Source organism: Archocentrus centrarchus, chromosome 22 (genome assembly GCF_007364275.1).
Source record: "Archocentrus centrarchus isolate MPI-CPG fArcCen1 chromosome 22, fArcCen1, whole genome shotgun sequence".
Lineage (NCBI taxonomy): Eukaryota > Metazoa > Chordata > Actinopteri > Cichliformes > Cichlidae > Archocentrus > Archocentrus centrarchus.
Genome location: NC_044367.1, coordinates 17,938,889 through 17,963,721, shown reverse-complemented (window position 1 = coordinate 17,963,721; position 24,833 = coordinate 17,938,889). Strand labels below are relative to the sequence as shown.

At 40.7% G+C, this 24,833-nt stretch overlaps 2 protein-coding genes across 3 annotated transcripts; both read left to right on the top strand.

Moving 5' to 3' along the window:
• LOC115773035 (receptor expression-enhancing protein 5) lies at positions 1–8,642 on the top strand. 2 transcript variants are annotated; one of them, XM_030719531.1, is made up of 6 exons: positions 1–137; positions 234–366; positions 3,586–3,679; positions 6,911–7,049; positions 7,662–7,852; positions 8,030–8,642. In XM_030719531.1, exons 2-6 carry the CDS (start codon positions 252–254, stop codon positions 8,034–8,036), a joined length of 546 nt encoding a protein of 181 aa, XP_030575391.1. In that variant the 5' UTR covers positions 1–137; positions 234–251; the 3' UTR covers positions 8,037–8,642. The 2 variants fall into 2 exon arrangements, with proteins under 2 accessions (XP_030575391.1, XP_030575390.1); XM_030719530.1 differs by having other exon boundaries at positions 7,662–7,830; positions 8,030–8,640.
• A 2,668-nt stretch (positions 8,643–11,310) lies between these two features.
• diras1b (DIRAS family, GTP-binding RAS-like 1b) lies at positions 11,311–24,299 on the top strand. Its single transcript, XM_030719529.1, has 3 exons — positions 11,311–11,456; positions 20,262–20,602; positions 21,010–24,299. The coding sequence occupies exons 2-3, from the start codon at positions 20,294–20,296 to the stop codon at positions 21,295–21,297; spliced, it is 597 nt and encodes a 198-aa protein (XP_030575389.1). The 5' UTR covers positions 11,311–11,456; positions 20,262–20,293; the 3' UTR covers positions 21,298–24,299.
• Positions 24,300–24,833: the final 534 nt, after the last annotated feature.

Here is a 24,833-nt window from a genome sequence, read left to right as displayed (position 1 = left end):
TTTGCTTCATCCACCGTAGCAGTCCAGCGGAGCTCTGCTATTGGTCAGTGTGCGACATGTAGGCTCCTCCCCCCACTGTCACCGCACCTCGGTGGAGTCATCGGATACCCACACGGTACTCGGGCAGAGTATCAAAGGTTAGTAAATGAACCGCTAGATTTGCTATTAAGTCCTCGACTTTTGGGCAGTATAACATCTGTTTTGTTTTCTGTGCGGTTGTGTTTCGGTGGCAGGCGCGGGAAGGCCCGAAAATGAGTCACTTTAAGGAGCGCTTCGTGACGTTGCTCAATGAGAAGAACTTTGTGACTGATCAGTTGGCAACACTGGAGCAAAAAACGGGAGTGAAGAGAGAATATATCGCCATTGGTATGTTAACAGTTCACGAAAAGAAAGGGACGCCTAGCTGCACAACAACGTACTTTAAAATACTGGAGATGTTTATTAACTTTTGCTTAGGATTTACCCCCTCTTTCTCAAAACTTGGCACACTTTTCGTATTGAGCAAACATGCCAGCGTTAGCTTTTTAGCTGTCACTCAAACGGAAACTGGCACACAGTTGTGGTCACAATATTCGTGAGTAGTTGTCTTGTTTCGTATCCTCTCTCTGTTAGCTGGCACATTTTATTGCCCTTCTTATGCTCGAATGCCAAAGTTCATCCAGCTTAGACCTTTATGCTTCATTACTGAGTTAGACTTGGTTTAAAAGTACACACATAAGTCAATTTCGAAGTATTGCTGCTGAATGAACTCCTTATAATATCCGACATCTACCACCAGCTGATCTCAGGGGTATTTTTATCATGTCCTGAAATATCCAGGGGCAGAAATGGAGGGAGATTCTAGGATGACTGGTTATACAGCTGCAAGCAGCTCCTCTCGTTAGCTTTTTCGAGTTTAGTTTTGGCACTACTTTGTAGTCAGTTTGCAGAGTTTAAAGTCAATAACTGTCAGACACCTCAGGCAAGGTTGTGTATTCACTGGAGGAAACAACAGGGTGACCTACATTCAAACCCACTGTCTTTACTCTCAGTTGATCAAAATATATAACGTACACAAAACATATCAGTTTTTTTTTTAATGCATCCAAAAAATTTTGACACCCAAAAAAAAAAACAAAAAAAAAAGGTTATTTTTATGTGAAGCAAAGTGACAGACAGTCACGGTTACTCGTGTCACCCCAAAGACCAACTTTGAAAAAGTCCTACATATAACCACAAAAAATTACATAACATGTGTAATCTATGCACACTTGTGTGGCACTTTTTAATTTGTTAAAAGGAAGTGGTTAACCATAAAACAAGTGTAGATAATGCAAGTCAGCATTAGTTAAGAGCCCTGTTATAAAACATGCCAAGCATATGACATTTGATGGTTTTTGATCTTTTTGCATTATCTTCCATTGCATATAAGATGATTTATTGCCCAGACTGTGCTCAGCATCAACCTGTCTGAAGTACTGTAGGCAAATTCCAATTACACAATTGCCCTTTCAAGTTGATAAAACAACCACATGCACATTCAGTCTAGGGGATTCAGTTGCTGTTTTGGCTCTACATGAAAGTACTTCCATGTTTTTTTTGTTTTCTTTTTTGTCTCCACACCCACCAGCAGACTGGCTTGTGAAACAAATACTCGGAACTGTATGCAAACACCTATTTTGATTGTCTCTACCTGAAATTTAACTAGCAGAACAAGACAGAGCAGCCAGATTAAAACATGCCCTGTTCTGTTGCAGAAATGACCGCTTAGTGTCTGGTCAGTTTGTAAGTGTCCACATTTCTGGGTACAATTATATTGTACATTGAAAAAGGTTTGCTATATTACATTACAAAAAACAAAACAAAAACACTAACAATAGGAGCCTATAGATAATTTGTAGAACTCATCTTGGAAAAGCAAATGTGTTTTGCACAGCAGTGATTCTGATTGCAAAAGCTGCAAGATGAGACAGGCTTTGAAACAAAACAAATTCTTTTCTGTTAGCTCACTATAATATTGTACTGGACTTCACTTAGATCGGAGGTAGTTCAAGAACCAAGCTGTGTAAGTGTCTCCTGTTTAGCTGAGAAACAGCTCAAGTTCATGCTGACTCTTCAACACTCTGAAGTGTGAATACTAATGTGCAGACTGGAATAGAGAGGCCTCGGGTTAACTCTATGCAGGCAGTTGACTGGGTTTTAGTAGCTGAGTGTAAACTTCATGATTTTAAAGCCAGCTTCCACCCCTCACCCACTGTGCTCATAACAATGTTTTTTTGTCATTTGATGTTATGCTAAGCTGAAAAAAAAAGCTTTTGTGTTTATTTACACTGGCCATTGTCTGGAACCTAACCCGGGGTCTTCACCTTCAACCGGTTCTTCCAGTTTTGTCTTCATTAGAAAGAGAGAGTGCTGGATAGGCTGGGATCTGCACGGATATTTGTATATGAGCTGTTCCAAGCAAATGAGATGTAAAGAGCAGGGAATGGTTACAACAGCATCACAGACTTTTAGCACTTTAGATACTTTATGACTTCATAATGTTTATGGTATTTGTATTAGCTGAATTTAAATTAGCAGGTGAGTTTTGCATAAATTTGAACAGTATATGGAAGTCCTGACAACTCCACCTACCTCTGGAAGCTACCAGCTGTTCATCAACACAGAAATTAGTAGCAGGGATATAGTATTATTAATATATTTAATAAGGAAGTAACTGGGCCACAAACAGTTTTCAGATCTTCCCACCTGTCTGCTCTAATTAGTCTGGTTGCCAAACCAGAATCTTGTTTGTGGTTCAACACACGGCATCAGAATCTGATATGAAATATTATAATAAAGTTAAAGAGTTAAAATAAAAATACATTTCTGGAGTCAGTTGTAGGAGAAGAAGATTGACAAATTCACAGGAGCAAATATTTTTATGATTAAACATATCACAAAGGCAAATATAAAATATGCACCCCACTTGGTCACTTGAAGTCTAAACCTGGTTTCTGGGTTTATATGGATAAAGCGTTCCTACAAAATTCTGAATAAGATGCTATTTAAAATTTACAGTCAGGTGTAGGAGAAATGAGGAGGTAAACCTTCTCAGCCTAGACTGTAGTGTGTATTTGCTAAGATGTCAGAATCAAACCAGCAACATGTTTAAGTATTTGCACTTGAAGTCAGTCTGTTTCCTTAGACACAAAGTGTACACATTAAATTGAGAAATCATGCTTCTAAAATATTGATTGCATTACACATACTGTACACCGTCATGCACAAAATGTTACAGAAAACCTGTGATGTTGGAGTGTGCTGTGCTTAAGGTGTATAGAATTGGTATTTGTACTTTTCATGGCTGTATGAGCTTTGAGATGTATTAAAAAAAAATAAAAAATCAGCTCTTGCTCTGGCTGGGTTAATATCAGTTTTTGGCATATGCTCAGTGGTCCTCCTGATCCTGGTTCTGTGTTGTCCTCACATCCTGCTAAGACACACATAGTAATGTGGTTTGACATTAGAAATGTTTGTAAAGTGACTGGATAACCTCACGCTCCCCTCCCTGTTGCACTGTTTGCTCTCAGCTCACTGCCGCCTCTCGTCTTTCTCCCCCTGCAGGTTTCCTGAGTGTAGTTGCATTGTATCTTCTGTTTGGATATGGAGCCTCACTACTCTGCAACCTGATTGGATTTGTCTATCCAGCATATTTCTCGTATGTATGACATCCATTTAAATAATGTCAATTTTAATATATGGACACTTTTTGAATGTGTCAACCCGGCACTGCTGAACGGTATTATTAGCACTAATAGTGGCTCTTTCCAGGCAGCCAGTCTGATAAAACCAGTTCATATCTTTGTTACTGATGCATTTAAGTGGAATGCCGCCATTGTTAATCATTAAATATCATTGATAAGACCTGCGATTTCCTGCTATAATGTGAAAATGTGTTCTTTGACAAAGGTCCATTTTGCTTCTTGTATTTAAACAGACTCTTGGAGATTACTGACATTACCTAAACTTTCAATATTATATTAATAGACAAAGGTTTTAAAGACTGATTAGATTAAGTCTGTGTTAACATGCATTGCTTGCATGCCTATGTCTGCATTGAAGAATGTATGGGGTCAGTGTAATCTTTCCTTTAATCCTTAATGGCTGTAGAATGACGTTTTTCTAATTGGTCTCCTTTTCTACAGGATTGTTTCTTTGGATAACTGAAGCTCAATAAGGATAACAGTGTTGACAACACAGTGAATAGAGAATTCTGTAATAATAAAAAAGGCTACACTGGGAAATAAGTTTGATTTAACTTTATTAAAGTATCCATTTTTGCATATTGGCACAGATTCTGATATTCTAACTGTTGACCAATTTTCAGTTCATCAAATCATATCATGCATGTCCCTGGTAAACATACACTATAGTGCCAAAAGTATTCACTCATCTGCCTTCACATGGATTTGAACTTGAGTGACAAACCATTCTTAATCCACATAGTTTAATATGATGTCGGCCCACCAGCTATAACAGCTTCAACTCTTTTGGGAAGGCTTTCTACAGCATTTAGTAGTGTGTTTATGGGAATTGTTGACCATTCTTCAAGAAGTGCATTTGTGAGGTCAGACACTGATGTTGGACGAGAAGGTCTGGCTCACAGTCTCTGCTCTAATTCATCCCAAAGGTGTTCCGTTAGGTTGAGGTCAGTCTCGTTTTTCCACACCAAACTCGCTCATCCATGTCTTTGTGGACCTTGCTTTGTGCACTGGTACTCAGCCATGTTCGAACAGGAAGGGGCCATCCCTAAACTGTTCCCACAAAGTTGGGAGCATGAAATTGTCCAGAGGATATGCTGAAACATTAAGAGTTCCTTTCACTGGAACGAAAACAACCCCACATCGTAATCCCCCCTCCACCAAACTTTACCTTTGGCACAATGCAGTCAGACAAGTACCATTCTCATGGCAACTGCCATACCCAGATTCATCCTTCAGATTGCCACATGCAGAAGCATTTGTCATCACTCCAGAGAACATGTCTCTACTGCTCTAGAGTACCCTGGTGGCGTGCTTTACACCACTGCATCCCACACTTTGCATTTTGCTTGGTGATGCAAGGCTCGGATGCAGCTGCTCAGCCATGGAAACCCATTCCATGAGGCTCTCTACACACTGTTCTTGAGCTAATCTGAAGGCCACATGAAGTCTGGAGGTCTGTAGCAAATGACTCTGCAGAAAGTTGGTGTGCTCTGCGCACTATGCGCCTCAGTATACGCTGAGTAAGTGAACATTTTATTCTCAAAGTTCATGTATTAGAAGCAGGAAAAATGGTCAAGTGTAAAGATTTGAGTGAGTTTGACAAAAACCAAACTGTGATGACTAGAGCATCTCCAAAACTGCAGCTCCTGTGGGGTGTTCCTGGTCTGCAGTGGTCAGTATCTCTCAAAAGTGGTCCAAGGAAAGAACAGTGGTGAACCGGTGACAGAGTCAAGGCTCATTGATGCATGTGGGGAATGAAGGCTGGTCTGTCTGGGCCGATCCAAGAGATGAGCTACTGTAACTCAAATTGCCAAAAAATTGAATGCTGGTTCTCCAGGAAGGTGTCAGGGGAAACAGTGCATCACAGTTTGTTGCGTATGGAGCTGCATAGCCACAGACCAGTTGGGGTACCCATCCTGACCCCTGTCCACTGCCAAAACCACCAACAATGGGCATGTGAGCATCAGAACTGAACCACAGAGCAATGGAAGAAGGTGGTCTCATGATGGGAAGGAGGTAAGCCAGCAGAGACAGTGTGATGCTTTGGGCAATGTTCTGCTGTGAAACCTTGGGTCCTGCCATTCATGTGGATGTTACTTTGACATGTACCACGTACCTAAGCATTGTTACAGACCATATACATCCTTTAATGGAAACAGTATTCCCTGATGGCTGTGGCCTCTTTAAGCAAGATAATGCACCCTGCCACAAAGCAAAAATTATTCAGGAATGGTTTGAGGAGCACAACAGCAAGTTTGAGGTGTTGATCTGTCTTCCAAATTACCCAGATCTCAGTCCAATCAAGCATCTGTGGGATGTGCTGGACAAACAAGTCCAATCTATGGAGGCCTCACCTCACAACTTACAGGACTTAGTGTTTGTTCCCAACATCATGGTACCAGATACCACAACATACCTGTAGCGGTCTAGTGGAGTCCGTACCTCGATGGGTCAAGGCTGTTTTGACAGCAAAAGTGGAACTAACGCAATATTAGGCAGGTGGTCATAATGTTATGCCTGATTTGTGTGTACATCTAAAAGTTTGGCTCCACTTTCTCTTTTTGCCCTGTGTTTTTTTTTTTTTTTTTTCCTTTTTAAATCAACTCTGTCTCGCACCATGCATGAGTATCATTGAAAGCAGAATGGTGCATTATGAGACACACGTACTACAGCTATGAATTTTTGTAGAAACTGACAAAGCTGCATGTAAGAACGCAAGACTGTTTGTCTGATGCAGTCAGATTGGACATTAAACAATCTTTATCCTGTCAGCTCTCTTCTACAAAGTGATGTAATAATTTGCACCAATGTGAGAGCAGCACAGGTAATAGCTGATTGAATTTGTAGCTTTCAAGTGGTCATTATGTGTACTTTCTCCAGGATCAACTCTGGCAGCATTTTGGACTAAATCAAACTTCCAGGAGTGAAACCACCTCCTGTTATGTGCTGCATTTGAGAAAGGACAACTTCAGTGTCCCTACATGTTTCTCCCAAGATTTCCTATAGTTCATGTAGCTTTGCAGAATACAATGACCCCCCTCCTTTCATGAATACCTTGCTTTACAGTACTGTTAATTGTCACCTTTGTATAAAACTGTAATATAAGGCTTAGAGTTTGGACTTTTAATGTTAATGTACTGTGTATGTTGTGACTTCATCAGTCTGTTGCCCTCTTTTCCATTCAGGATTAAGGCCATTGAGAGCAGTGCTAAGGAGGATGACACACAGTGGCTGACCTACTGGGTTGTATATGGTCTCTTCAGTGTTGTCGAGTTCTTCTCTGACATCTTCCTCTTCTGGTTCCCCTTTTACTATGCTAGCAAGGTAGGCTGACATTTTATTATGGTTTTTGTGGTCATTTTGTAAAATTTTCCTTTCAAGTTCCACCATATGTACATATGGTGGAACTTGAAAGGCTGCACACTGGCCCAAGTAAGTCACCCTGTCTTGAATTGCATAAGGGCAGATGGCTTTGGCTTTACAGTGACCATTGCCAACACCACCCTCTTGTGGAAATGTCTTGTAAATGCTAAATAAGGAATGCACTCTATGTAGAAAGCTGTTTTGTCTATTTAAAATGACAAAATCTTACATAATGGAAACAAGCCAGTATGCACGTTGGAGAAACAATCTTGACTTATTGTTATGGCTATTTTAGCTCACCTTCATTAAATCAATTTGCTTACACTGAAATACTTAATCCTGGAAAAAATTAATTAATAACACAACAGTAGAGCACAGCATACATTTGCTGATTGTACAAGGTATTGAACTTTAAGATTGCAGCCAACAGTTATTTTCATTATTAATGAAAGCTTGGGATTTTTTTTTTTCAGGGGGCCTGTAAAATATCAGGAAATTGATGTTTGCACCACCCATCAGTGCAAAACCTAAAGATCTCTCCTTTATTAAACAGAGAATGTGCTCTCTCCACAGTGTTTGTTCCTCATATGGTGTATGGCTCCTGTGACATGGAATGGCTCCGACATCTTGTACAAGCGCGTGATCCGGCCATTTTTTCTGAAACACCAGGCCACCATGGACAGTATGGTCAGCGATCTGACTGCCAAGGCTAAGGACATAACTGACACCGTCAAAAAGGAGGGTGAGCCCTTCACTGTATACATGCAAGTACAGTCACGTTTATACTCTGCATGTATTGCAGCAACACATTGACACACTGGACAAAGCTGTGCATGACCAGAAAGATTCACATAGTAAAAATACATCTTCACAGCAGTCTTGGATTTTTCATGCCTTTTCTGTAAAATAATATATTTTTGATTTTCTGTTTGTTCCATCAGCTGTTAACCGGGCCTTGAACCACGACAAGAACCAGTAAGAAAAGTGGGAAGGCTGAGTGAGTGACGGTGAATGTATGTGATTTCACATTTGGATCACCCTCCTCCTCCTATGACACAACGTTGACCAATCCCCCCCTCCACATTACGGAAGCTTCACACTCTCAAAAAAAGTAAAACTGTGTGACTTCCACATCAGTTTACTCCCGTTGGTAGTGCTAAGACAATCATTGAAACTGTGACCCTTTTTGTGAGCCTATTTTGTTTGTTTTAGTGTGACAAAATGTGTTAAGCATAAAAAGTACTATTTTATACCTGCAAGTACTAGGAGAAATGGTGATGTTGTTTCTAATTGAGCCACTAGTGACAGAAAACTGAGGGTGATGAACAGTATATTTATGAAAGCAGGTTACCCTAAGATGTGTTCTTGGTTTTAATTGATTAGCAAAACTGGAACGTTTGTGTAATCGGTGTCTTCTTGCTCTTTCAAGCTTTATTTTTGCCTGTGTAAAGCAGAATTTAAAGCTTGTTTGAGGTTCTCAGTTTTTAACTTGGCTTCTGTCTTTTGATATGTGTTAATTTATCATCTTGTAATGATAAAGCAATAAAACTGGAACCCTGATGCTTCTGTGTCCAGCTTTCTTTCTATTTCTTCAAGAGCCCCTTTTCCAGGCACCTCACATAGTGCCAAGTGGGATTTTATTTGTTCCAAATTACAGTGTTCACACACCAGTGATTTTTATTTTTTATTTATTTATTTTTAATAGAGGTAGTGAGTCGAGGAAATTGTGCTGTTGGGTCTGTAACCTCTGAGGATTTTGTTCTTTGCAGCAGTATTTCCTTATTGAACTTTATCTGCAGAAGTTGTAAATAGTGCCTGACTGAGTCTGTGTTTTGGGAAGATTAATTTTCAGTAGCCCTTTTTAAAACTGATATATATCTACTTAAGATTTAAGCTTTGATACCACTTCTCAGTTATTTGTGTATAATAGTGTGTAGTTTTTTTTTGTTTGTTTGTTTGTTTGTTTTTTCCAGATCTGAGGTCACAGGAAATGTATTTTATATTTTAATTTCTTTTTTATTTGTTGCAGGAAAAATACCACTGTCACAGTCAATCTCTCTACCACTTGTTCTTTTGACCTGTCACCCTCTAGTACATTTACCAGCTTTCAGATAACCTAACCACCCATGCATTAATTTGTGTTTTCCTCTGTATTCACGCTTGAGGTGCTTTGAATGGGAGTTCCTTTGTGATTGTGCACTGGATGTAATTCTTGGGAAATGGTGGATGGAGCTGGTGCGATGGCCACACTCCACCGCAGGGAGAGAGGAAGGAACTCATCCGGAAATGGCTGCTGTGAAGATGTCTGTTGGGTGTTTGTTATGTATGCCCTCAGCCAATGGGTTATTGATTTAACAGAAATGGGACCCAGACAGCAGTTATTGCATTGTGTTGCTGTGTGGTTTGAGCAAAGGCTTTTTTATTGAGTGTTAGGGCTGTAATGGCTTAGGACAGTGGAAGAAGAAAAGCTAAATGGAAGACAAAACATGTTGAACATTTGCAGATATTTCTCAGCCATTTTTTTTCTGGTCTTTTCACAAAAAGCTTAAGCACATGAATTATTTGTCATGTAGCTCCACCAGCAGATAAAAGTTTTCTTTTACTGCATCCTGCATATACTTGATCACCACATTGTCTACAGTCAGTTGATGTTTGGTTTTTATTGCTGCATACAGCTAGAAAGTCCTGATGAAACTGTGTCATAAATGTCAATATATTCACACACTTAAGATAGTGTAGGTAGGCCTCATTCTTCTGAAGTCCTGTTTTAATGTTTTGATTTGGATCTGAATTATGTAGTCCAAGCCTATTATTTTTTTTCATCATTCTCTTCTCCTGTTTAACCCTGCATCCTCATCCTCCTCTAGCCTTTCCCTTATCTCCTTTCTTCAATCAATGCTCCTCATAAGAACCATGTAACCGCTTCATCTCGCTGGCTTAAAGCCTTTGCAGTTCCCATTTTCACCGACGGAGGGAGACAAACACAAGGCCTCGTGAATGGAGTTGGTGAGTCATACAGCGAGACCGTCACGTACAGACACCACAGCTCAAAACAAGGCTTGGTGTGACTTGGCCTTGGACCTATATTACCGTGAGGTAGAACCTTATTCATGCTTAACTGTCAGATTAACTGGCATTGTCAAGTGATTGTTGACATGGGCTGAGAAATTATTTACACTTCCTGTTATATCGACACGTATCTGTCCTCACGTCATTCATTTTTCCATTCACCACGCTCTGTTTAGCTATATATTACACTGCATTCATGCGTTACCGGCGCTCTCCACGGTGCTGAAACACAAAGGGATCGCTGTCCGTGGTGCTGATAATACGGCCTCGGACAAACATACGTGATTTCTTTAAAATCTCTTCAAGTCACTTTAAAGCTATTCAATTCCAATACATCTAGTTCTATACTGTCACTGTCTTAATATGCCAGCTTCACATAACTTTGCCATAAGTCTGATTTGGATGCAATATTTGCATTTATGTTGACAATTTAAGTTAAAATGCAAGCATACTTTATGTAGATGCTAGCCGAATATGAAATGAAAACCCTGCCCCAATAAATGCAACGATGCTGACATTTTTCATCTTGCAATTTCCATTTCAGGACTTCACCAGTCTGCAGCTTTTCATTTCTGCAGCCCCAGGCCAAGTGGAAATGCCACAAGTTTGCCACGGCCCTGGGGATATCTGAAGGCTACAATATAGTCGGCTGTGGCTGAGACAAAATCATTTTAAAAAAGAAACGGGCCTCTGGTTGGTTTATAGTTCTTGGCCATAAATTTGAGCAACTTTGGTATGATTTGTTGCCAACAATTCGACCTCCATCTATTAAAAATATAATGTATAGTGATCCATATGTTGCTCTATACAGGAATATTTATTATTTATTCTTTTTAAAACTTTCAGTTCAATTTTTCTGCCTTTTTTTTGGGGGGGGGGGGGGGGGGGGGGGGGGGGGGGGGGGGGGGGGGGGGGGGGGTAGTGGATGATTACATTTAGTCAAATTCCCACCGCTCCATCCTTCATAAAATAATTTTTTAAGAGGAACCCCATTTAAAATAACTTATTTTGTTGGCATCCAACCACTAGGACGTGTATGAACCGAAATAAAATCAAGTGTGGATAGAAAAGGGAGAGAGAGCATAGCACCTCCCACGTCCTATCTGCGAGAAAGAGAGAGGGAGAGCCTCACAGAGAAAGAAAGAGAGAGAGAGAGAGAGTCTGCTGTGGTGGTGTTGGGAATCGGACGACATGAACTCTCCATGAAACGCGTAAAATGCTCTAAGACGCTTTCGGCGTTTGTCTTTCATCTTTCCGAACCAAGGACGAGCCAGAAGCGGAGCTGTTCTTCACGACCAGGTATGGAGATGCTCCTCAGCCTCACATCTTACATAGAGATGAGATGTTGGTATTCAGTGGCGTAACCGCGGTCCTTCTGCCTGCCTGGTTGTTGTGCGCACACGATTCCTGCTGCTCACGGCCAACCCGGGATAGCAAATCTCCGTCTCTCCTTTCATCACAAGTTACATTTCTACTCGATAACCTCGGTCGTGTGAATTGTAGACTATTGCCTAAATGCCCGTACAGCCATATTGGCAGTGAGCAGGAGAGGGAGGGCAGAGATGTGAGGGTATCGGGACTGTCATATTGCTTTGAGGAGTAAGGGAGGTGGAGAAATGTGGGAGGAGGGGGTTCGCTGCGACTGCGAAATGATGGCAGCACTGCGAGATGGCGATCCTCTGCTATTTATGAATGAACCACGCAGAGTAGGGTGGTCTGTAATGGCGTTGCGCACCAATCTGCGGACCCACGGCAAGCCCTCTTCTACCACAGCTTCCTGACTACAATCGAGACGGTGAATGCGCGTCAACATTAAAGCGCATACGCTCATAATAACGCCAGCGTGACGAATACAGCCCGATTTCTGTGGCAAATGCTACAGTTAATCCTCCATCTGGATATGTGCTTCTCCATCTCTCCTCCTCCTCCAGTTCTGTGCTCTTAGTTGTGGGTTTCAAGGCTGGAGAGGAGAGCCATCATGTAATCTAGAGGATCTGTGAATCATTTAGGTCCCCTGTGCGTGTATGTGCGTGCACGCGCTTATGTATGTGAACTTCCTGTATGCGTTTAACACTGCTAGCCATGGGTGTGTGTCTGTGTGGAGAGGAGAGGAGAGGAGAGGATGTATGGCAGTAAATCCTGTGAGTAAGCTTTAAAGTGTGTGGTTGAGAGTAGTTAGAGATGCAGACTGCATTAAAGCATTGGAGGAAAAGTGGACATGTAGGGGGAGTGTCCATGCCCTGCCTGTCTGCCTGCCTGCCTGTCTGTCTGTCTCTCTTGAATGGTCACTGTACAGTTGCATAAGAACGCGTCTCTCTGCTGACACAGAACAAAGAAGTGATTCAATGTTAACAAGCAAAAACAGAGCGAGTTAATGAAGGTGATGATGTTAGAGATGAGTATGACAGTTGATACTGAATGTGATGATGATGAAAAAGAACCAGCAAAAGCATCCTGCGTAAGGCTGATGTGAAAAAAAAAAAAAAATCACAAAAATTCACAAGAGTCCAAAAATGCAGAAACAATTGGATGACAGGAAGGTTGTTAACTGATGAAAGTCTAAAGAAAGCTTATTTAAAAGAAAAAAAGAAAATTATTGAGCAACATTTCATCCATAGACTGGAGCCTGTGTGTGGTTGTTGTGTTGGATGACTGCCATTTGTTAGTGAATAAAACTGAGAATTTGAACTAGTTTGTTTCTCAGAAATAATATGCATGCTCAATGATCTGTTCATGGATAATTAAATGAGCAAATATGAATCATTTCTAGGAATCTTTTTCATCACATTTACAGTGGAACTGTATCAACCGCTCTGTGGCATCTTAAATTTAGCGGACTACACAATGGTCATTACATATAATTTGAAGCTTGATTGAGAAGCCAATGCAAGTGCCATATCATGCAGGAAGATGTGGCAGCAGAGGCTTTATCTTCACCTGGCCATTTTTAGTCTGCTTTTTGCTTTGACAGCACGAGTCTGGTCAAGTGCACCATCCCCGCTGAGTACCTCTGAACTATATATGGCATAGTGTCTGCTTTAATATTGGAACAGATCAATGCTAAAGCATTTTAGCTGTTCTGAAGGCATCAGCTCAGCTAAAAGATTTATATAGTCTTACTTATTCATATCATTAGGCAGCTCTGTCTGGGTCTTGTGCATAACTAATTGCAGGCCAGAATGGCTGCCATAGTTTAAGCACACTGTCACCTCTTAGTTACAAATTCTTATTTGAAAATTTTCTCAAATATCAGCCATTCAATGCCATCCATCTTTAACTCCATCCATCTCATAAAAATATCTTTTTTTTCTCCATTTTGAGGTTTTAGATGAGGAAAAGTGAAAGGTCTGTTACTTATAATCCAGATTGCGTCATGTAAGCATCACAAGCAGTCTGGACTGGAACTCCCATGTTGCTTCCTCTTTTAACCATCTGTGTTGTTTTCAAATCTGGATCAACTACTTAGAAAGAAAGAAAGAAAGAAAGAAGAAAGAAAGAAAGAAAGAAAGAAAGAAAGAAGAAAGAAAGAAAGAAAGAAAGAAAGAAAGAAAGAAAGAAAGAAAGAAAGAAAGAAAGAAAGGAAGGAAGGAAGGAACGAAGGAAGGAAGGAAGGAAGGAACGAAGGAAGGAAGGACAAGAAAAGACAAGAAAAAAATATGTTTGGTTGATCTTGCCAGTAGAAACCAATGGCACCAGTCCAAAACTACCAACCTTGTCACCATCTGTCACTGCAGGCAGGATTCTGCAGCACACTCCACCGGTCTGCAATTAGTGTTTCAGTCAGGTCAGGGCCTTTACTGTGTCTAAAAATAGGCTATCTTGAAAAAAATAAGCCTGTGCACAATATGGCAACAACAAGCAGCATCGCTCTGTCACAGCACTGGAAATTTCTTTACTTTTCCTTGGCTGAATTGTTGTGTGATTAGCCAGGTGCCTGTGAGTCTCCCAGATTGCAGAACTGATGTATTAGCAGGGTTTTACAGAGAGGCCAGACGGAGCAATCCATGGGTTCCCCCGGTCACGCTAATACTCTGCACTAGTAAACACTCAAAGACTAATTACACAGAAATGTTACACCCAGTCCTGTGTCAAAGTGCTGCATAGCAACAGCATGATGAAGGTTACAATGCCTGGTTACAGCTCAGGAATCAATCTTCCCAAGAGGGAAATGTTTTCCTCTTAAATTCTTTTTTAAAAGTGCACATTTAGATATATTAAGGATGAACTGCAGATAGATGGGTGTTTATGGTAACCAGAAGTATTACCAAATGAGTCATAGCAGTTATCACCTTAAAGCTGTTACATGCAAAGATCGATACCATGGAAAATATGCATAGTTTTTCTGAAAACTAATGAAAACTGTTATGTTTTTCACTGGCATGTGAAACATTTGTGCTTTAAATGGCTCTATGAAATTTAGGATTGTTTTAATTAGCAGTCTAAAGATTTTCTGACTTTGTCATCACTGTCTTTGGATAGTTAAACTAGTAATGTTAGTCAGTGATAAAGCATTTGGATTTTATTTTTTCATTTCTAAACCATCAGGAAAAGTCTGTAAAGTGCACAGCACCTTGAACTTATGAAATTAAATGAAATTCGGCTTCTCTGATGAATCCTATTCTAACTACACTCAGGCAGACCTTTGCAGTTTTGTGGCTCAGCTGATAGTCCCATGGCTCTATATTAGTGTCAGTTCATACTGAGTCAAAAAGATGCTCTGGGAATATCAGAGGGCTTTGGGGTACATGTAGTCTCATACAGAGACTGCTGGTAACTTAAGTCCTGGGAATTGGGTCAATGTAGAGCTGGCCACAAGCACAGAGGAGGTTAAGCTCAATGATTAGCTACTAAGCCAAGACCACAGTGCGTTCAATCTCTTGGACAGTGTAACACACATGCTCCATGCATGCACGGTACCTTATGCCCAGGGATGATACCTGCAGTCTTGCACACAGCTTCAAGCATAACCACAGGCATTGCTGCATGGATTTTTTCTCACACATTTGAATATAATTGAATTTTATCATTTGAATTATATAATACTGGGATGTGATGCAAATGAGGAGAGTATTATTCATTCATTTTTTAAAAATTATTTTATTTATTACTAAGGATCATTCAGAGGCATTATAAATACATAGAGATGTGCAGGTATGTTCATAGTTACGATAATTTATTTAATTTTGTAAATTAACAAAACTCAAACCCTGTGTTTTTTTTAAGACACTGAACTTCTGTGAAAGTATTATGCAACCAAGGTTTTTTTTTTTTTGACACACCAGGAAATACACTTATTTGCTTTCCTGACAAGAATTAGCTGAGAATGTTAATGTCAAACATGTAAATGTCCATTGAATATAAGGCTGTAGACAGGGGGCAGTTCATTTAGGACAAAGCCCACAAACAGAGAGAAACAGCTAGCCTGGCTTTTGCTGGCGGTCACAAAATCTATGTTTGTGTAAACTGTACAAAAACTATGTAAGCATTTTTCGTGGCTTGGCACAATGACTCTTTGGCCTTATATAGAGTTAATCTAACTCATTTTAAGTCATTGTGCTGAGCAAACTGGCTGCTGGCTGTAGCTTACCCAACTCATATGAGAAAGGTATTGTTCTTTTCATCTTACTCTCAACAGCTAAAAAGATAATTTTCACAAATGCCAAACTATTCCCTTAATTTCAAAAATGCTTCATCATCTAACTAAAAAGCCCCCTTTTCAGTGTTTCATCCAACAGCAAAAGATTACATAGCACTATGTATTCTTTATTCTCTGCAGAGCATCAGGTATCCTGTTGGATCATATTTAATATTTTGAAGTTCTATGGATGCCCTGTCTTTGCACCATTGTGCTCCAACACACACACACACACACACACACACACACACACACACACACACACACACACACACACACGCACGCACGCACGCACGCACACACACACACGCAGAGTGAAACTTCATCAGTCTTTTTTAGGAAACTTATGGAGATGAATTTTCACATTCAAGAGCTGTAAATGACACGAAACAGAGATAAACACATTCTGCGGGCTTTCCATGTGTGTGTTTTAGTAGGTGTGAGCGTGGTGAAGCAGCAGCAGTGGCAGTGTGTCTGATTGTGTGAGACTGAATCAAAATATATAAATTGAACCTCTACTGTCTGCTAAAACCTAATGAAAATGCCCGTGTCTAAAAATTGCTTTGCCAAAAGCACTGATTAAATCCTGTGGAAAAACACACGCACGCACGCACGCACGCGCGCGCACACACACACACAGTTGAAAAGACCTGAGCTGATGTATGCACCGAGAACAGGGAATCTTCTGCTTGACTGCACAGACACAGACACACATGGCACACACAGATTCGTACAACAACTGACAGGCTGACAGTTTAAGAAACTTTGTGGAGGTTTCACTGTGGCCAGACAGGAACAAAATATTTCAGGCTAATAATCTGTTGATCCTGTAAAACACTCATTGCCAAATAGCTGTGTATTCTCAGCATTCCACTATGCACAGCCTGATTAAAATCCTTCTCTACAAGATACCATGGGACCGCTTTGTGGGTGTCTATTTAATCACGCTCTTGATCTGTTGAATGGCATTGTGTTTGATGTTGGTTAATGCGCTTCCTTTGTGCCGCTGCGTAAGTGGCTCTCTTGAGGGAAATTATGTGCATATTTTTGCTAAAGGTGACATTTCCTTGCTCACTCTGTGAAAAAAATGAGTGGAGAAGGCTGCGTTGCAGCTTTTTCTGACAGAGAAGAGCAGAGGCCTGCTTGGTCTGTGCCAAATGCTATCTGCTAATGGAGTTTGGCTGCACTGCCACAGATGCATTTATAGTATACCATTAATTCATTAAGGAACTGCAGTCCTCTCCTTTCAAATAAAACAAGAGAACAGGGAAAGGGAGAAAGACAGCTTGCATTTGGGAGGAGTGTCGTAAATCTCAAAGGCCGAGGATCAAGGACAAATGGTGACGGAGTGGAAGTACAGTATGTGTGTCACTGTGAGGCTGCACCTGTGTGCAGATATAGTTGCTGACAGAGGGAGGGAGAAGGCTAATTATAGCTCAGGTGAAAGATGGGCGGGGGGGGGGGGGGGGGGGGGGGGGTGAACAGGATCTTTGTCACAGAGCTAAATCCACATCCAAAGAAAACCAAACAGGCACCAATTGAGGCAGGACAACAGACTGACAGGGCCTGGAGAGATGGGCCCCATCAACTACAACCAGAGTGGAGCGGCCTTAGTTTATTGATCAAACGGCATGAGGACCTGGGGAGTGAGAGAGCAGGAGGCAGAAGAGGAAGTTCAGGGAATAAGTCAAAGAAAGACTAAAGATACAGATAAGTCAAAAGAATATTTAAGAGTTTGTCAGCACATATACAAGTCTTTGGCTCAATCACAGATGCACTGACATATCAGCTTTAAAACAAAGGAAACATACCAGTCTGTATGCCTTATGACAGTTATGTGGCTGAGTGTGGATTTTATACTTTTGTGATCATGTTTTCTGCAGTATTTCATTAAAATTAGGTCTGGTTTATGACCAGAAACTAGTTACTTGGGTCCTATTTTTGCAGCAGTGGCCATAATTTCTATCTCTAATAATAGCACGATACTCATGAAGTTGCTGAGTTTTAGAAACACAGCGACACTGCTGAAAATTAAATAAAAGATAGCTGTATGCTGTAATTATTATTCCACACTTTACAGATGAATACCTGTGTAACACTGAGTGATATTTCTGATGCACTTTCAGCTTAGCCTCTGTATAAAGTGTTTGAATTACACTGTTGGCTTGTTTCTGGGATGATTTCTGTTTGTGGCCTCTTGGAGGCAGTACAACAAAATGGAAACAAAACAAAGCAAATGCAAGTCAAATATTTGCTCTGTTTTTGCTTTGGTCTCTACCAGCTCCAGAGGGAAATATCAGGTTCCCTCAGGAGCTAAATGCTCCACTGTGTTCACTAGTTAGGTGCGAACATTGTCTGTCTGCCATTTGGTGCCTGCTGCCACCATATATTATACTGATTAGAGCAGGAAGAGAGAGTGTACTGCAACAGTTATGCCAGTTTTACATAACGAGTTGAAAGATAGGTGAAAGATGCTAAAATGTTTTGTGATAATTCTATGTGGATTTGTCACAACTTTCACATAAACTTAGTCATTTGATCCACTGTTAGTAGAAAAAATATTAACTGTAGCAACTTTAAAGACTGCAGCATTGTCTCAAGAATTATCACTCATAAACAACAAATCTCCTGTAGATGCAGAATTGCCTCCAAAAAGGTCGAAATAATTCATATCTAACCACGTTAAGGTATCATTTGTACTTTGTGTGTCTTTGCGTGTGTTTGTTCGTGTCTGACATTAAGCAGGTCTAAGCACAAATCACTGTGCAGCTTTGGCAGCCAGATTTTTTTTTTCTTTCATTACTGACAGCCTCATTAAAGCTAAGAGTAAGGCACTGTAGACAGCTATTGTTCCTGGCAATTTTACAGCTGTGCCTTGTAGTGTTGTTGCACCTGAGAGTTGTAAAGGTTAACATGAACCTGACTGGACCTGTTTTCATTGCCACAGCCATGATCTGAAAGTGAAATACAATAGGCTTGAAGCTCCTAGAGATTGAGCTTCAATCATGCACCCCTCTATCTAAAAAATGCAGTTTTGAGTTTATCACCCTTCTAAAGCATCAGAGAGCCATTAGGCAAGATTCTCCGCTTCTTCCAGACCAGTGTAAAACAGTAGCCACGGGCTCACCTGAAAATTAAACTGTGGTTGTGTGCTCAGCAAGCCGTAAAGCAGTCTTATATGTCACCCATACTTACAGCTGAGAGACTGACTATAAAACTCAAGAGGCACTCCCCAAATCCCCATTTATTTTCAGCTCCTGGACTGATGTTATCTAGAACCCGGCAAAGCAATTACAGGCACCCCGCCATCAATAGTGGGTTCCTGCAGTGCAAGCATGACAGAAATCCACTTCTTCCATATGGTATTGATGTCGATTTACTGTTTTCATTATGGCTGCAACTTAGAGAGCAGCATGATCACCACTGATAGAATATCTTATTGCAGAACATTAAAGCACACTTAGCACCAAAGCAGATAAATAATGCAACAGATACAATGCGCAATCTTGCGCGGCCAACACAAGCCCTTGCAAAGATAGCAGCAGACTGTGTGCAAGGAGATTACGATGCATATGCATGAGCTGCAGCAGGTAATGTTGAGAGTGATTAATTGTCTTTCAGAGCTGCTGCAGTCTACAGATTGTGCTTTTTCAATTATTTGTGTTCTTTTGTGTGTTATTTTTATTTCCTGTTATAGTTAGTTAGTTGACTACCTGTGATGAAATCTGCAATGATATGCTTTATTTCAAGATTTATTGCAAACAATAAATCTGGACTCTTTGAATTTTGATACCTTAAACCAATCCTAACAAACTCTGGCCAATTACAGCAACAACGCTGCAAATATAACACTGATATGTCCTCAGTTAAGTGAAGCAGATTTGGAGTAACATCAGTGTCCGTTTGTGTGAATTCAAATCCAATATTCAATCTACTTTCTCAAAAAGATTTCTGTGTTAGACTCCTAACACACAACTAGATTTCATCTTTTTACTTTTATTTGTTTGTGATTCCATCTGTTTGGATCCCTATTAAAGGGAAGCACAAGAGAACCCGTGATTGGTGTTAGCTATGTGCAGCATTTGGACACTTCTCCGTGTGAGAGAGGTTTTGATGTAGTGACTTTTAAAGCTGTTCTTTGAGGTTTTGATGGGGGTCTGTTGATGAATGAGAAAATGCGGGATTGTTTTGGGGGGCTGAAACTGAGAAACTGTGACTCTGTGAAGGGTATTGATTAGGGAAATGTCTGCGTGAGGGGAAACACTTGGAGCCTTACCAAACTCATCCTCTCTAATTTGTACTCTGGCTCATAGTCAGACCACGAGAAATAGAGTGTTTTAAAACCCACTGGCCTGAGGTTGAATTCTGCCACCATCGACTCCTCTTGTTCTGACTGCATTCATTAAGCAAATGCTCTGGATTTGCTGTTATAATCTTATATTCTCATGCTCCCTTTCTTAATGTCATAGGTGTAAGACTGTCTTAAACCTGAGGGGGCAGAATGCCAGAACAGAGCAACGACTATCGCGTGGTGGTGTTTGGTGCTGGGGGGGTGGGGAAGAGCTCCCTGGTTCTGCGCTTTGTGAAAGGCACCTTCAGGGACACCTACATCCCCACAGTGGAGGACACCTATCGCCAGGTGATCAGCTGTGACAAGAGCGTGTGCACCCTTCAGATCACAGACACAACAGGCAGTCACCAGTTCCCTGCCATGCAGCGCCTCTCCATCTCCAAAGGCCACGCCTTCATCCTGGTCTACTCGATCACAAGCAGACAGTCCCTGGAGGAGCTCAAACCCATTTACCAACAGGTGAGGCATGTTTGTGTGTTTTTGGATGGCTGAGCTGGTTTTAAGTGAGCCTGTAAAGGATAAAATTGAGTGTATATGTTTAAAAATGTCTATAAGTATATGGCTATTTTTAACCCACAGATGAAACGAAACATCCTGCTGATTTTTTTCTACATTGCACCTAATGTAAAGAGCAAAAATAATAATGCTGTCTGGGGTCATCTGTATTGGACTAGTTTCGTCAACTTAGAGCAATCTGTCACTGAGCATGACTAAACCACAAGCTCTTTAATTTTTAACGATGCATTCTCTTTGGGTGCTAAAATGGGATTGAAGATTCCTATCAACTCAATATTTTTGGTAATTTTATAATGAGTGCTCATTACCCACAACATAATAAATCCATTTGTTTTTCTTTTCCTTTGCAGGTTCTAGCCATAAAAGGCAATGTTGAGGCTATCCCCATTATGCTTGTGGGAAATAAGAGTGATGAGACCCAACGCGAGGTGGAAACCAAGGATGGGGAAGCCCAGGCCAACCAGTGGAAGTGCGCCTTTATGGAGACATCAGCTAAGACCAACCACAATGTAACCGAGCTCTTTCAGGAGCTCCTCAACCTGGACAAGAAGAGGAATATGAGCCTCAACATCGACGGCAAGCGTTCTGGGAAGCAATCCCGTGCCGAGAGACTGAAGGGCAAATGTAGCGTGATGTAAAATCCAGGAGAGGAAGAAAAGAGAGGTGGAGGAGAGAGAGGGAGATGAAATACAGAGAGGTAAAGAAGGAAGAGGAGAGACACCAAATGAATCATTCAGAATAACACGTTTTTTGAAGGCAGTGGGGATCTCATCATCGACACCCTCCTCTCTGTTTGACTGGTGCATTCACAAACACAGCTTACATACAGGAAATGTTTCAGTTCGGGGCATAAATCCATGTGCATTCTGCTAAAAGGAGAAACAGACGAGGGGGATTGAGATGGCAAGAAGTGTGCAAGACAGATGAATACAGGAGGGGTGTGGACTTTTACATCCTCCAAGTGTCATAAAACCTGGACAGGGAACTCATCTTGGATTGAACATTGAAGATCACAGACAGCAGAAGTCCTTGAAAAAGACAGAAGGTTTCTGATTAGTGCAAAACCTTAAATATCTTCTCTCACTTCTACACCTCCCTGCTCAGCTCACACCTCACCCTGCTCATCTTTTTCATACCTTCTATTATATCAACTGTAGAGAAATGTAATGTATAAGTAACAGAGTTCTGAAGCTCACTCATCTAGTACAGACCCTGCTGTAAGAGACTGAGGTGTCTGTCATACTAGTACGCACAGGACTCAAAGACACTGCTAGCATGAAGCAAAACACACGGCCCAGCCACATCCCGAGGACTTTGATGTATATAAATACGGAATATTTAGATATATTCCTTCCAGTCTACACATCCTCAGCCCTAACTAGTATAATCATCACAGAAACAGAGTGATGTTGATGCATCAGTTTGATGCATCAAAGCTCAATTTTCAACAGCATTGTTATAAAAAAAGACTTATTTGCATTTATCCCCCACATCCTTCTGCTAAAAGGTCATCTATGAGTCCTGTAAATGTCCTCATCTGATGTGGAGAAACATCCAGCGGCAGGGTCTTCACACATGCCACTGATATGACGCAGCAATCCTTTTAAGACTCTCATCAAGTGTAGAATAACTCTGAATGAAAGGAAGCTGGACTCTCATCAAAATATGAAACAGAAATATGAGTCTGCCTTGCCTACGAGGTTAATACACTTGGATAATCATTGTCAAGCTGGTAACATGAAAGAGAACTCTTGGTTCTGAGAATGTTAGTTTGCTTTGGCACTTTTCATGTGAGAGTTTCTCTTTTTGCCTTTTTTTTCTAGTTTTCTTTATGATACTCTTATAAAGTTAAATTTAAAACACACACACCTCCTTTAACAAAAAGCACATAAGGGTGAAAAGGGGGAGGGTGGATCTTAAAAGCTCCATGCAGATTATCCAATGCACCCTGATGCATCCTTGTACACTCATCCCCTCTAACGCCAGGCATCAGGAAACAGAATGGATCACAGAGATGTAAATACACAACATGCACATGAATGCATTCATGCAAAAAATAAATGAAACACACACACACACACACACACGCACACGCACGCACGCACGAACACACTTAGCTCTCTGATAGTCAATCTGAGTAACATCGTTGACTGAGTACATGAAGAAAAACAGGGCTCACTCAGCCTAAATGCCCTCACATTGCACTTTATATCACCACATATACAATTTTTGTTTGCCATGTTTCTGCCTACATGTGTATTAATAATTACATCTGTTGTGCTGTGAGTCCAAAGTGCATATACACACCCTTTTTTCATGTAGGACCTCTAAAATTGTACACAGTGTATACAAAGCAGCCAAAAGCACAATACTTTTTAACAACATATCTAATCCTACTTTGTCATTTGTTATTTTATTGTATTTTTGTGCAGCTTCCATCCTCAACATTTAGTCACCAGTCCCGAACAGTGAGGAACAATTGCATAGGTAGCATGATCACAGGTAGCTCTCTGTCTTGAGGTACATGTACAGCGTTTTACTTTGTCTGGTACTTGGCACAATGAGGTTGTGGTTCTGCTGAACAACAGGGTATTGTGTTGTGACTGGTTAGCTGTGGACGTTAAGAGCGTAAATGTTATGTAACCACCACTCCCCCCCCAACATGTTGTGGGATGCCGAAGAGGGGTCAGATTATTTGTCTACTTTTCTCCATCTCTCAGGCGGTTTTAACAACAATTAGTGTGGAGGATTATCTGCTCCTGTACTGTTAAACCCAAAGACACAGATGAAAACCCCTTTTAACTGTGTGTTCATCTCTCTCAAAAAAAAAAACAAAAAGAAAGAAAGAAAAGCACAGCAATTGTTCTCGTCTGTCTCCTTCTCTGTCTTTATGTGTGCAGCAGGAACAACAACTGGGCACTTTAGGGTGACGTTTTACTTGAAGACTTGCTTATTAATCAGCAATGCCTCATTTATAAGCACCATGTAAAATGTCCTACCTTCATCATTCATGCTTGCAGACCCCCATAAAATTATTTCAGATGTGTAGTTACTGTATGTAAATAAGCATACGGAAGTTCAACAAAATGTTTATGAGAGCTTCAAGTAAGATGTTACCCATGTAAAGAAATACTGTACCCACTGTCTTTCTGGGAAATGTTGTTACAGTAGAAGGTTCAGTGTTGCTATGTACTGTAATATACAGCTTAATAACGATGCTCATGATCTATTGTATTTGACACATCCACTCTTCAGCTCTACCAATTAGATTGTACTAGCAAAATGTGAATATGTAACTACAAGTTCCATTCCAGGTTGTTAATATTTTTTGTTTTGAAAGCTGAATGAATCTGTTATTACTGTGTTGTACTTTGCACTAATGTGAGGTCCTGTTAAATTCAAACATTTACATTGTAAACATACCCTTTACTTGTTAGATGCCAGGGATGCTTACTTGTACTCTCTTCTTTTCTTTTTTTTAATATGTTTATATTTAAAAAAAAAATGTGTGAAACAAATATGATCTAAGTTATATTTTAATCATTTTGTCCTTTTTTTTAATTTGTTTTTTTAACCTGCTCCACAGAGATGGAGTACAACCTGCATGATGTGGCCATCTGACAAGCTAAAAATATAGGGGGAAAAAAAAAAGCTGAAAATGACCTACAATGCTTTTCAGACCCAGTTCTTTTCTGGTCTGATGTAAAGCCACCGGCAGTGGTGCACATGCTGCATAAATATCAGCTTGACACGTCTGGTTGCTTCACGCAAATGCCAGATTGCGTGCGCATGTTTGTGCAAAGCATAGTTCTGCTGACGTTAACAGGAGACTGTCATTGTTCATGTCCCTGCATGGAATATGATACAACAGGCGAGGAAAAACAGCAATGAGGCAGTGTGAGAGAGAACTATGGACAACAAGCTGGAGCGAGGAAGGGAGCTGTGCTATTAATAGACATAGAGTGAATATATGAAGTTCAACTGCACTAGCTGTGGCCTGTATAAAAGTCAGTTGCGCTTGCATGTGGGAGCCTCTGAAAGAAGATGGTGTGCATGTAGAGTGTGTGAGTAATTGACTTTCTTGACTGTGTGAGTTAAGTACTGGCAAGAATCAGGACAGACACTTCTGCCCCCCGTCCTCCCATGGCGTGTCTCATCTCATTTATCAGTGAAC

Coding starts and splice junctions, on each gene's coding strand:
- diras1b (XM_030719529.1), top strand. CDS start 20,294: ATGCCAGAACAGAGCAACGACTATCGCGTGGTGGTGTTTGGTGCTGGG. Junction 20,603..21,009: donor TCAAACCCATTTACCAACAG/GTGAGGCATGTT, acceptor TTTCCTTTGCAG/GTTCTAGCCATAAAAGGCAA.
- LOC115773035 (XM_030719530.1), top strand. CDS start 252: ATGAGTCACTTTAAGGAGCGCTTCGTGACGTTGCTCAATGAGAAGAAC. Junction 367..3,585: donor GAGAGAATATATCGCCATTG/GTATGTTAACAG, acceptor CTCCCCCTGCAG/GTTTCCTGAGTGTAGTTGCA. Junction 7,831..8,029: donor TGACACCGTCAAAAAGGAGG/GTGAGCCCTTCA, acceptor TTGTTCCATCAG/CTGTTAACCGGGCCTTGAAC.